We start from the raw sequence: 14,523 nt of genomic DNA, 5'->3' as shown, positions 1-14,523 counted from the left end.
GTTAGTTATGGGTATAATGTAGTGTAACAATGTGTGTAAGTGGGGAGATGGAAGAATTAACCAAAAGGAGATGGCATAATGGAAAACATTCTGTAGGAAGGCAGCTTGGTTCAATAGATAAGGCACAAACATGGGAGTCAGGAAACATGAGTTTTATTCTCAGCTTTTGCTGCATGACTTCGGGTAAGTTGCTTTAAGGAAGACCTTTCCACTGTCCATAAGGGGAAAGGTATTCTTAGTTCAAATAGCAATGCATGATTATTCTGTTCTTTTTTTTAATCTTTATAACAATTAGTGAGTTGTAATGTTAGTGAGGGTGCTGGATTGACTTCGCTGGACATGAGGTGTTTATCAACAGAGTGACTGTAGCAAGGGTGCTGGCAGTCCCAGCTCAGCACCAATGCACCTCTGCTTTAATGTGTAAGGCCACTTTGGGGCTGAAAATAGAGTTTTGCCCATACACTTCCCAGTAACTTTGTCACAGCTGTGGGTTTAAAAGGCTTGGCTGGCTAGTCACTTTCTTTTTCATTACAAGAAAACAAAACATAACATGATATATCAGATTGCTTAATACTCACTGCTGTGGTGGTGCTGGCCAACTGAAACATACTGTGAGGAGAAAAAGGCAGCTGTTAACTCTAAATGCAAGCCAGAAATGCATCTGCTTTGGATGGGCAAGCTTGATACACTCTTAAAAATAACTACTGTTGAAAGTATATTAAAACATATGTATTAAGCAGCTTGTGACAATCTTTTTTCCCTAAAACAAAATTAATGATAACCTGTGGTTCTGCATGATGTGATGACACAAAGGACAAGGGGAGGGCAAAACACAGGAGGGAAAACTATCAGTACAGAATCTGAACTGCCCTCCTCTCAGTCTACTGCTATCTAGTCTAAAATGGACCTATACATTTTTATTAGGGCTGTCGGTTAACTGCAGTTAACTCACACGATTAACTAAAAAAATTAACTGCAATTAAAAAAATTAATGGCGATTAATCGCACTGTTAAACAATAGAATACCAATGGAAATTTATTACAATTTTTTGGATGTTTTCCTGCATTTTCAAATATATTGATTTTTATTTCAACACCTTATACACAGTGTATGATGCTCACTTTTTATTATTATTTTTATTACAAATATTTGCACTCTAAAAATGATAAAATAAATGGTATTTTTCATTTCACTGCGTACAAGTACTGTGCAATGCAATCTCTTTATTGTGAAAGTGTAACTTACAAATGTAGATTTTTTTTGTTACATAACTGCACTCAAAAACAAAATATTTAAAACTTCAGAGCCTACAAGTCCACTCAGTCCTACTTTTTGTTCAGCCAATCGCTCAGACAAACAATTTTGTTTACATTTATGTAAGATAACGCTGGCTGCCTCTTATTTACAATGTCACCTGAAAGTGAGAACAGGAGTTCAAATGGCACTGTTGTAGCCGACGTTGCAAGGTATTTACTTGCCAGATATGCTATACATTCATATGTCCCTTCATGCTTGGGCCACCATTCCAGAGGACATGCTTCCATGCTGATGGTGCTGCTTAAAAAAATAATGTGTTTAATTAAATTTATAACTGAACTCCTTAGGGGAGAATTGTATGTCTCCTGTTCTGTTTTACCTACATTCTGCCATGTATTTCATGCTATAGCAGTCTCGGATGATGATCCAGCACATATTCATTTTAAAAATACTTTCACAGCAGATTTGACAAAATGCATAGAATGTACCAGTATGAGATTTCTAAGGCTAGACACAGCACTCATCCCAAGGTTTAAGAATCTGAAGTGCCTTCCAAAATCTGAGAGGGATGAGGTGTGGAAAGTGCTTTCAGATATCTTAAAAGAGCAGCATTGCAATGTGGAAATTACAGAACCTGAACCACCAAAAAAGAAAATCAACCTTCTGCTGGTGGCATCTGACTCAGATGATGAAAATGAATATGTGTTGATCTTGTCTTCCTTTGATCATTATCAAGCAGGACCCGTCATCAGCATGGATGCATGTCACCTGGAATGGTGGTTGAAACATCAAGGGACATATGAATCTTTAGTGCATCAGGCATGTAAATATCTTGCGATGTCGGCTACAACAGTGCTTTGTGAACGCTTGTTCTGACTTTTAGATGTCACTGTAAACAAGAAGTGGACAGCATTATCTGCTGCAAATTGTAACCAAACTTGTTTGTCTGAGTGATTGGCTGAAGTGGGACTGAGTGGACTTGTAGGTTCTAAAGTTTTACATTGTATTATTTTGAATGCAGTTATGTTTTGTACATAATTCTACATTTGTAAGTTCAACGTTCATTATAGAGAGATTCCATTACAGAACTTTCATTAAGTGAATTGAAATATACTATTTCTTTCGTTTTTTTACAGTGCAAATATTTGTAATAAAAAATAAATGTAAAGTGAACACTGTGCAGTTTGTATTCTGTATTGTAACTGAAATTAATATATCAATGTAGAAAACATCCAAAATATTTAAATAAATGGTATTCTATTGTATGATTAATTTTTTTAATCGCATGATTAATAATGATTAATTTTTTTAATCTCTTGACAGCCCTAATTTTTATAAGCCCTGTTGGACATTAACGCAAGGTAAACACGTGCTCTTGTGATACTAGTAGTGATTTGATTAAATGAACTAATTTACAATAGTTTTAATAGTTAAAGTCACTTTTGAGGAAAATATATTACACTTTATTGTTTTGTTTTCTCTCATTTATATTCCAAATTCTTTTATTTATATATGTGTGTGTGTGTGTGTACACACACACACACACACACACACACAGAATTTATTAAGTACTTTAACATCTTTAAGATTGACATTTTATTTGTCAATAACTCTGATGTGTTGATCTTTATTTTCATTTATTTCAGGAAAATAGATACAAACAGTGTACTATGGTGCTGCCCTAATAGTCATGATTAATTAAACCATTCAGTTTTATATTATATACTGTGTTTAGCTATTGAGCACCATTTATTGCTTATAATCAATATGAGAGAACTAGTGAGAAGCGCCTTCCAATTCTGTATCAAGGGAATGTCTGTAGACATAATGAAGGCCGGACCCTTCCTGTCCAAAGCAATTGACTGTCTTTAGCGTCTTTGAGCCTGGGAACCCATGTTTTTTCTTGAACTGGGGATTCTTACAAAACAGTTCAGTTCTAGTATAAATCTAGATGAGAAATTATACCCTTGTTGTACTCTCTTGGTTAATTATTTAGAAGCATTGACTTTGAGAAATTGGGGCAGCTGTGTTAAGGAATCCCCATTTACACTAGGTAAAAAAGTAAACAGTAAATGGAGAGTAGTGTAACAAACACTTGGGGTATCAAAAAACAACTGTGAAAAGAATCTGTCTTAATGTGCTAGCCCACTGCAGTTTAACATATTGCTTACAACCTTCACAATAGAGTTTGAGTGACTTCAGTTACACATTCCAGGAGACTGGCAGTCTGTTACAATCAGAGTCCAGACTCTAAAGCAGGCTAATTTACAGCAATAGGATGAAGAAAGTTGTGGATTTGTATTACACACTCTCACCTGACACCGTATCTGATCCCTTACCCGCTGACTGACATCTTGAATGAGCTCTTTGAAGCAAGTTCCAGCTTAATTAAAAGGTTTGCTTGGTTAGCAGTGATCTGTGAAAGCCTGTGATAAATATTGAATCGAGTTCACCTGCTGGTTACTGTGAGTGGATAAACAGCTGCTTTGTGCAGTTTAATCAAGAGACTGTAGCAGCAGAATACTACTCCTTTTAAAAGAGTTTTAAAAAAGAATAGCTGAAAAGCTCTAGTAATGTCACTTCTGATATCTTACTAAGGTGTGCTTGTGTGAGATTTCACACAACAGGTATTCACCACTGCATCATTCAGATGGCTTTGTACCCAATGAAATATAGAAGAAGATATCAAGAAGTCCTCTTATCTCTGTGCTTCAAAGATCATAGCCTCAGTGTTTGTTTAACCTTATTTTACACTTAACTCTCTCAGTGCATTTGACTCTTCTTTTATTATTCATAGAATCTCAGAAATGCAAGGTTGGAAGGGATGGTAAGAGGTCATCAAGTCCAGCCCCCTGCACTGAGGCAGGACCAAATAAACCTAGACTATCCCTGACAGCTGTTTATCCACCTTGTTCTTAAAAACCTCCGTTGATTAGGATTCCACAACCTCCCTTGGAAGCCTCTTTCAGAAATTAACTACCCTTAATAGTAAGAGAGCTTTTCCTAATATCTAACCTAATCTCTCTTGCTACAGATTAAGCCCATTATTTCCTGTCCTGTCTTCAGTTGGCGTGGAGAACAGTTGATCCCCGTCCTCTTTATAACATCCCTTAACATATTCTAAGACTGTTCTCAGGTCTCCCTTCAGTCTTCTTTTCTCAAGACTAAATGTTCCCAGTGTTTTTTTTTAACTTTTCCTCCTAGGTCAGGTTTTGATATTTGTTGCTCTCCTCTGGACTCTCAAATTTGTCCACATTTTTCCTAATGTGTGGAACTCAGAATTGAACACAATACTCCAAGCGGAGGCTTCACCAGTGCTGAGTAGAGTGGGACAATTACCTCTCAGGTCTTGCATACGATACATTAATACACGGCAGAATGATACTACGCTTCTTTTGCAACTGTTGACTCATATTTGGTTTGTGGTCCACTGTAGCCCCCTGATCCTTTACAGTAGTATTACCATCTAGCCAGTTATTCCCCATTTTGTAGTTGTGCATTTGATTTCTCCTCAAGTATAGTACTTTGCACTTATCTTGATTGAATTTCATCTTGTTGAATTCAGACCAATTCTCCAGTTTGTCACAGTCATTTTGAATTCTAATCCAGTCCTCTAAAGTGTTTTCAACCCCTTCCAGCTTGGTGTCATCTGCAAATTTTATAAACACACACTCCACTCTATTATCCAAGTCATTAATGAAAATATTAACTAGTATTGGATCCAGCACTGACCCCTACACAACCCCTTCATTTCTTTGGATGAAGGAAAAGCAAGCCCCAGGAATAATTTCTTTTTGTTGTAGAAAATGAAGCGCACAAAAAGACACTGCCCCCCAAAAAATCTCTAACTCTCAGAAGTGGGACTGTGACTCTGGGGAAGCCAGGCTTCACAGTCATAGAGAAACTTGGACTAGCCAAGGAAACTGTTTTGTGGATATCAGTTTAGAGATGAGAGGTCAGTTGAGTTTCAAATTTCACTTTTCCTGAGGGAGAGAGACAGATTCTAGTCTCAGCCTTTGTGGAGAGAACTTGGGGAATGTACAGTTTTTCTATAGGAAACAAACAAGACACGAGAGAGAAGCCCATTGAGATGCTCTGAGTAACAGAGAGATTCCTTGAGTGGGGATGACAGAGAAAGGGTAGAACTTGTTTCACAGGTTTTCGAAGCTCAGGAACATGCTGATAACCAAACCCCTGATGTGAGTACCAAACACCTTGACAAACTACACGACCAGATGAAAGCACTCTGGCAGAAACTGGATGATAGGACACATGCAACCCAGAGTGTCTGGCTGAGCAGCAAGAAGGAAGCAGGCAAATAGAGATCATCCTTGGAAAGATGAGGAGGCTTTTATAAGTGAAAGGAGCCAATCTTTTGGATTTAAAACTCCTACTTCAGGAATAAGGCCACCAGGAGCTGGTCCACATCACTGCCAGTGGCATAATTGGCACAAATACAAAGGAAAAGGCAAGGTGGAAGCTGCAGTTGGAGAAGGTGGCCCCAGATTATAAGGAGAAATCTAAAGACCACATTAAATGCAAGAACAAACGCAAGATCATGATCACAGATGTGGAAGAGCACCTGTATCACAAGCACAGCGGCTGGACTTGGGGATAACTTGCAGGAAGCTTGGGGAAGACTCCAGCCGTCCGTATGGCCAGATAGCTGAACTGCAAACTCATGTTGGAGAACTTAAAAGACAGTTGGCCCAGACGGAAGAGGAAGTGCAAGCAGCCGTGATTAAGATGGAAGAGGAAGAAAGCCAGAAGAACATGGCCCAGAAAAAGTATCCGTAAATTGGAATCTCAGATTAATCAACATCAAGGACACCCTGAGCGAGTACATAGGAACAAAGCAAAAATTGGGAAGCAGGAGCTGAGGAAAAAGCTGAAAGTACTGGAAATGGAGCTAGAAGACGCAGTAGACTCCACTGCTCCACAGTGGGAACTCACATTAAAGTGGGAACAGAAAATGTCTTTCGTGAAGAAGACCCTGAATGATGAGACAAGGACCCATGAGGCACAAACCCAGGTGATAAGAGAGGCAGTTACAAGCTATGAAGGAGCTGGCAGAACAGCTGAAACACACCAAATGAGTGACAGCAAACTTTGAGAAGGCAAAGCAGGCTCTGGAGAGTGAGCAGGCAGAATGCTATTCAGTGAAGTGAAGATACTTCATCAGTGCAAAGAGGACTCTGAGTTCAAGTCCAAGAAAGCAGAAGTCCAGCGCCAAGATCTGCAGGTGAAATAAGTTGACTGTAAGAGTGTGGAGTGAGCTGGCTAGGAAAGTTACCAGACATCAGTGCAAGCTAAACAATGTCACAGGCCTTCTGAACTGATCAGAAAGCACATCACTCAAGTCAGCGAAAGACTGAATCACAGCCTGTGGATGCTCAGGAGTGGTTGCAGGAGGAGAAGTGCCAGAAGCTGAGCCTCAGCACTAAGCTGAGGCAGATGGAGGAGGAGAAAAGCTCCCAAGAGCAGCAAAAAGAGAGCAGGAGACCATGAGATCCACCTCCTGAGTATCAGAGTTACTCAGTTCTAGGAATGGAGGAGCAAAAATGTGGAGAAGAGAAGGTAGTGAAAGGACACAGTGTGTCTGGGGAGGAGGGGCTGGGCGATATTACTCACATAATATCCTGGATGGAAGAAGAACACAAGTGGATACAATTAAATGAAATCCTAAAAGCCTCAGGCAAGGCTGTGCAGACCTTTATAATTGACACCCCAAGAGGAAGCTGTATGTTGTGGACATTCTCAGTGTATGTGTGTATGTATCTGACATTTGCATTATTTATCATCTAAGTACTGATGTGGAAAGGTGGTTTATTTTGAGTCCCTCTACCTAGGAACAAAGGAATAGCCAAACTGGATCAGACTAATAGTCATCCTGTCCAGTATCATGTGTCTAACAGTGGTTAGCATCAGATGTTTCTAAGGAAGGTGCAAGAGACCTGCAGGAGGTAGGTATTCAATAATTCCCTCCCATCCCCTGAAAGTCTAATCCCACCTCCTAATAGTTAAAAATTGGTTTAAGCCCTGAAACGTGAGAATTTTATATCTCTTGCAAACATTTTTAAGCATTAACTGCTATAATTTTGGAAATTCTTGTTATCCATGTAAATGTCCATTCTCTTAGAATCTTGCTAAGTTCGATAGTGAAAATGATAAAATTTAACTATAGATAGTGTAAACAGTTGTTAGCTCAACCATTTTTTAGCTCAGTGTGGATAGAGCCAAACTGTGTTATAAGCACTTATTTTAAAACTTCCTTGCTTAAACCAGTGTTTTCTACCAGGATTAAATCACTTGGTATTTTTAAACCAGTTATCATAGTTTGGCTCTCTGGGCCAAGCAGTAACACAGATGGAGCACAATCATATTTAACATCTCTGGGTAAACTTGGCTGTTTGCATACCGTGGACCAGGCCCTTATGGATGTTAGGTATTGCCCTTCATCTTTCTTTAAAAAAATGTATGTTCCTCTAATTCTAAATAGTTTAATGAGTTATAAAATGATAGTGTAGATAAAGTTTTTCTTTGTCCCAACACTTTAACTTGTTTTTCCCAGTTACTATCTTTGTGTGTATCTAGGAATTCTTTCAACAAAAAGATTTAAAACCCCAAATAGGTACTATATAATTTGAGAAATGCAGGCAAAAGATATTTATTGAGCACGTATGGTGTACCAGACTGTTCAGACGCAGATGTGCTCCCTGTCCCAGGGGGTTTACAAGCAAAATAAAATAAGAGGCCATACAATTTATAACAAACTCAAGAACATTGTTATAGCAGCAATGTAAATATAAGAAAAACTCTACCACAGAAGTCCCATTCTTCAGCTTACTGCCAAATACAGAGAAAAACATGGTCCTTGTGGTTAACAAACTTGGGTCCTGAAGGTTAACAAATTTGGGCTGTTAGTAAAATGAGTTTTAATATACAAGTTAGCTTTCTTTCCTCACTATTTCTCAGTTGCCCTGAAAGGGAATATGACAGATACTTTTGCTGTAGCTTAGCAAGCTCCTCTCCTTCCTGAAATGCAGATTTATAATTTTTACTGCAGTACTCCCCAACTATACAGTAATTACCTCTTACAGTGAAAAGTAACTAGGACTCTTTTTCCTCTTTCTACAGTAATAGAAGACTACAATGTCATAAATTCTGCTAAGTCGCAACTACAGTGGTATAAATAGCTTTTGGTACAGAAATGCAGAACCTAAAGGGTCACTTACGAAAATGTTTAAAAGCTCAGCTATTTCATATCTAATCCAACTTTTTTTTTAAACAAGAAAATCTCTGCAGAAATTTACATGACTGAGTATTGCAAGATGTAGGGTAGCATGGGGGAGAAGTTGCTGCTTTAACCATCCTGTTGCCTTAATTATTCCTTCTTTATGTTGTTTGATTTCCAGAGATATTTGTCAGTTTGGGACTATTTTACTGTGTTTTAAGTCATAAAATGGACTTTGTGGTCTACTAGAAATGTAGCCTGCTGAAGTTCCATACAGTAACTTTTTTAAGGAAGGTAAATCCTATGATGACATTTAGATTCATTTTATTTTTAAAGGCTTGTTTGGGTCCTTTGCAACTGAAATATAAGTATTTATTGCTGAGGATCCCAAAATTAATTTATTTTTAAATATAAAAAGTGTGTGCGTGTGTGCACTTGCAGCATACATGCAATGCATCCTCCAGGAATTTTGCCCGAAACTTACCTTTCTCAATGAAAGCAAATTTTGAGGGCCTGAACTAGTTGAACAGTAATATCCTTTTTTAATTGTTAAGCTTAGAGGGGCTGAATTTTTTTGACTCAAAAATGTGTTCTTTAGAAAATAAAGGTAAAAATAACCCATTAAACCATGAAATTATGTGTCTATATGCAGCTGGGTCATAAATTAATTGTACTCAAGCAGGGTTGGGGAATAGCTTGCCTAAAACAGACAGTCCTCTTTACTGATTGATCCTGTCTGCTGGTTTCTTTAACCCACTTGTCACGCAACTCATGGAAACCCGAAACGTCATTGTTTTGTGAAGTGCTTCCTCATGTGTCAATGCCTAACCTAGAGGCACTTTCAATTTTATTTTATACCATATATTTGAGAGATCTTTCCCAAAAAATTTCTAACAGAGAAAGAACATTTGAAAGTGTGAAACTCCCATTTAATGCAAATAAAGGTCTCACCTTTTCAAATAAGAGCCTTCTTAATGTGTGGGGTTTTTTGTTGTTGGGTTGTTGTTTTTTTTGTTATACAGGCACCTCTTTAAAGTGTTGCTCCCCCTTCCCCCTTGGCTGATGGCGTCTGTGGTTTTCAGAAATGTTATGACTACTGCAAAGCAGTTATATATTTTTACTGGTTACTATAAAATCAGCCTGAGTTTACAGCTTTCCTGATGTTGGTTTATTTTTTATTTTATTTTATTTTATTTTTTAGTAAAAGATAACATTTTAAAGCTGTAATAGTGAGTAAAGAGCTTCTTAAAGCCAGTATTATGCCAATTTCAATCTTTTTAAGAGCAGCAGAGAATCCTGTGGCACCTTATAGACTAACAGACGTTTTGGATCATGAGCTTTCGTGGGTGAATACCCACTTTGTCAGATGAAAACCTTTAAAGTCACCTGTAAAATACTGTAATTTATATATACCCCACACACATGCAGGCATTATGGTTTTAATTTCACCTTTTTAAAACTTTTTAATAAAAAAGCTTATTTGAATTTTATTTTTTTCCCAAAGGTACAGTAGAAGGAATTAATACTGTTAGTGTTGTACATAAAGAATTTGAATTGCATTTTCCAATCATCTTGATTGTATATGTACAGTATAGGACAGCAAATGTTACTGTGCTTTGGGAAATTGTTGGTGTACTGGTCTAGATTTCTCTAAAATTTGCGTTTAGTAAAGTAAATGTTTAGGCCTCACATTATCCTCCCATAAAGGATTGATGGTATTGCATCATCTCTGAGGGGAAAAAAATGAATTCAAATGGAAGGGGATAGATATGGGCAAAAAGGCCTGCACAGTAGGTAAAAGTAAACCAATTCTGCAGCTTATTTACATTAATTTTCTTAGTATGTTAATAAATATCATTATTTCAAAGACCAAAATAGAATGTAGATCAAAATATTACGATATAATTTGCATTCCAGTTTTCTGAGAGTATAAACTGAGTCGGATATTGCCGCATATGTAACATACACCACGTCAGCTGTTTCCTGCTTCACTGCTGACAAGAGCCCCATTCATAACTCTCTTCTTTTTATCCTTTCAGTGAATAAGTAATTATTCAATATAGAAGGCAGGATATTTGGAACTGGCTATTTAATGTGGCAGCACACCATAATGAAATCTGCTGTTACTGGCAACCTGAGAGGGGAATGTAACAATTCCAGCATGGCTGTAACTTTATCTGCTTTGACGGCCTGTTTATTTGGCACATCAGTGAACCTTTTATCCCAGTGAGTGACAGCTCCAGAAGGGTCACATTTACATCCATTCTATCATGTATTGTAATATTTAATGGCGGACAAGGTTGAGTGGGACTCAGGGTAATTTGAACTTGCTTTTCCACAGAGTGGAGGCTAAGAGACAGCTTGATCCCCAGTATTGTGGTGTAACACATTCCATGACTTAGCATTTGATTATGAAGGATAATCAATTAAAAGCAGGGGAAAAAACTTTCAGCTGTCAAGTACATTTTGTTGCTACTTGCGCCATCAAACTGAAAACAAAGTGCAAACTATTTTACGCTGTTAAGGCTTGCTGATCAGTTTTTCACTATTGCATGTGCTTGTACAGACAAGATACTCTTCTTACAGATCTCTTAACATTTTCTTTGTATCATCTACATACATCCTTATTATTAGTCTTCCCAATAGTTTTTGTTGTGGAAGAGGTTAAGGAGGATGAGTTTCTCTGTGACAAAGTAATTAGAGTGGAAAAAAAACCCAGTTGTCCTGCTATTCCAAATATTTTTCCTGGATTCGGTTCTGTTAGTTAAGAATTATGAAACTCTTAAGGCAAAATGAGAGTATTCACTAGAATTGACTAATGGCATAACACCATGATGAGTGTATTACTAATGGAGTATATGCTTTGAAGCCAATTTAGTGAAATTTGATTTGCAGATGAAACAATATTAAAAGAAAGTTTTCAGTATTAGTTTTAATTTGGTTGCCCAGTCAGGTCTTGATCCTACAAGGTGCTGCAGAGTCATGTCCTGATCCAGCAAAGCTCTTAAGCTCATGCTTACATTTATGTATATGAGAAGTCTCTCTGACTTCAGTTGCACTATTCGCATGCTTAAGTGCTTTCCTGGATTGAGGCCAGAGTGCTCAGCACCTTATAGGATCAAGCCCTCAATGGAAAAGTAATTTCCTTTAGCTGGCAGTCAGTATATAAGTACTTGTTCAAATTAAGAAACATAATAAACAATCCTTTCCCCCCACATTAACGTTTCTCACTTTTTCTTCATTTGACTGCTATGAAACAAAGGCTGCCATCTGGTTTGAAGACAGCTTGTGTCTCTTATATAACGTGCTTTTTTACTCAGTCCTTAAGGCCTGGGAACTCCTAACTCTAGGCGTCCTGCATAACTTGCTACTAAACTGTCCTGGCTTTTTTCATTGTAATAATTTGTCACACGTAAATTAGAGGTAATTGGCCATGCTTGATGGCAAAAAATGAACCTAAAGTAGAAAAACTTTCCTTGTGCATTGTAAAAATTAGCTTAAAATTCTTTTTCTTTTCTGGCACAAACGAATAAACAAATTAAAATGTCATGTACAAAATAATGCTATTTTACTGGCATAGCACTTGAGTTTAACCACAATCTGGTTTGTTTAAATCCTGGAGAGACAGTGAGCAGTACCAGTAAAACTTTCTATATGTAAAATTCATAGAAGGTATAACCAAGGCCATGCATCAACGTGGCTACTAGATTTCACATGTTTATTTCGATGGTAACATTTTAATTTGCATCAAAGCAATGGCATATTAACCTGGAAAATATTATAATGACTGGCAAAGAATATATAAAGAAAAGAGCAGATGGAGAATTTAGTAATCACTTAATGTTTTTTTACTTGAGAGAGACTCTCTTTTCTATGATAACTTTTTTAAAAAAATTACCTGGAGACCCTCTTAGAAATTATTTTGAGATTTTGTAATGTTTTGTGTATACTTTTAACTTGAGTCCACTATTCAAAATTTGATAGATTAATTAATGGAAAGGTTTGAACCACCCTAGAGGAAAACTCTCAGTGGTCCATGTGGAGATTTGGTATAAGCAGTCTGCAGTGGTAATGTCCTAATAAACTTCCTGTGTTTTGGTTACAGTCTCCTGGCCCTTGCACACAGTGTTCCTGTTCTTCTGCAAAAGAAAATGGTAAAAATGTTAGTAATGCAAAGAGGAAGGAAAATGGAGGAAAGCCACACATCCCCAAAATATTTTTTGGAACTCGAACGCACAAGCAAATAGCTCAGATTACTAGAGAGCTGCAGAGGACAGTGTACTCCAGTGTCCGTATGACAATTCTTTCTAGCCGGGATCATACCTGTGTTCATCCAGTGGTATCCAGAAGTAGTAACAGGAATGAAAAATGCGCAGACTTGCTGGAAGGAAAAAATGTGAGTAGTTTTGTTTCAGAAAATGATTATTCATTAAAAAATATTAATGAAAGATTTAGCTGCCTGAGCAGCTGGATTGAGTAACATTCTAACTTCTTAATGGCACACTGGTTGGAAGCTCTTTTGTAACTTCTAATTCATTTTGCATTAGACCTTTAATCTTTAGTAAATCTTGGTCCACAGCATCAGAATTTAAAAAGCAAAATAGATTATGACAATATATGATTATAATTTTAATTTGGGACCTTAATTGTGATTGCAATAACCTTTGCTTTCTCAAAACTTATTTTTTAAATTAAATTAAATAATCCATTCAGGCCTGATTTTTCTATGCTTATTCTTTTATTTTATTTTATTGAGCATATCTGGGCATTGAAGATGATTATAATGCATGGGGGTAAAATTATTGTAATAATTCTCTAGTTGCAACAAAATGTTTACTGGCTCAAAATTAAGAGGATAAGGACTTTAATTATGTGTGTTATGTAAGTAGTAATTTAGAGCCTTTTCTCATGTGGATAACCACAAATCCGGAACAAATAATCTGCTAATGATGCTAGCAGAGACACACCGTGCTTGCTCACCCTATGATAATAAGTGTTATTGATAACATAATTTGTTCATCATTATCTTGGTTAACCAAATTTAGGATTTCTGCTTGCCATTTCAGAGTTGTTTTAAGACTATCTTGTTTCCTTTCCACTTTTGCAGCCTGCACTTAAAAGAAATAAATAAAACTAGACTGCAAAAGCACAGCATTATTTATTTATTTACAAATAATTTGCAAAACCTAACAAAATTGCCCATCTTTTGCTGCTTCACAGTGTATATAAAAGTTCTGAAATGAATGTTCCAAAAAGTAGTGTATTTCTGCTTGTTTTCGCATTTAAAATATAGGTCTTGACTTCCCTGTTTTTGCTAGACAAATACTTAAGAGAAAAGCTCTTTGTGCAGGTTTCAATCCTTCCCTTATTCCCTGTTCCTTCAGTTGTGAGTTGAGCAACTCTTATTCTAGTTTTCTAGTCCTTCAAGAAGTCCTGCAGAAAAACCTTAATACTGATAGTTGTAAGGCAAGTACAAGATTTTTTCCAGCTGCCTCTGTTCCCTGTGAGGAAGCTAAAAAGGGCGCGCACACTTTTTTTTCTTTGTTGGTCACTTCTTTTTTAAAATATATCAGCACCACACATACATTGATCATAAATGTAGGAAGACTAGTTGGGAGTCGTCATATGCCAAAAATAGTGTGTGTCTATAAGCAAATTAAAGGTTTTAATAATTGTGAGTATGTACATCCAGTAAAAGGTTTTTGCTGCTTTCCAATGTATGACTCAGACTGTAGAAAACTATTGAGGCTGATAGGAACAGCTTTTGTTGTTGGCAAATTGTTTTGAAGGATATATGGTCATACTGTCCTAGTTTCTGTTTTGTCCTCTTGTTGGAGCTTCAGGTTTATTTTGTATTCATCAAGTATAAGGGTATGGCTACACTTACATTTTTGCAGCGCTGGTAGTTACAGCTGTGGTCGTACAGCTGTGTAGGGCCAGCGCTGCAGTGTGTCCACACTGACAGCGACCAGCGCTGCAGTGTGTCCACACTTGCAACATTTGCAGCGCTGTTGTGAGTGGTGCATTGTGG

The 14,523-nt window shown here is 37.2% G+C and overlaps 1 protein-coding gene across 2 annotated transcripts in view; it reads left to right on the top strand.

Annotated features, from left to right (window-relative positions):
• Window positions 1–14,523, top strand: part of BRIP1 (BRCA1 interacting DNA helicase 1) — a 139,427-nt gene that overhangs the window by 22,456 nt on the left and 102,448 nt on the right. For both annotated transcript variants that reach the window (XM_032779306.2, XM_032779308.2), the window contains exon 7: window positions 12,598–12,888. In XM_032779306.2, coding sequence (XP_032635197.1) covers window positions 12,598–12,888 — 291 coding nt within the window. The remainder of the gene's footprint in view (window positions 1–12,597; window positions 12,889–14,523) is intronic.

The sequence above is a fragment of the Chelonoidis abingdonii genome, chromosome 20 (assembly GCF_003597395.2).
Source record: "Chelonoidis abingdonii isolate Lonesome George chromosome 20, CheloAbing_2.0, whole genome shotgun sequence".
NCBI lineage: Eukaryota > Metazoa > Chordata > Testudines > Testudinidae > Chelonoidis > Chelonoidis abingdonii.
This window is presented reverse-complemented; position numbering and strand designations above follow the sequence as displayed.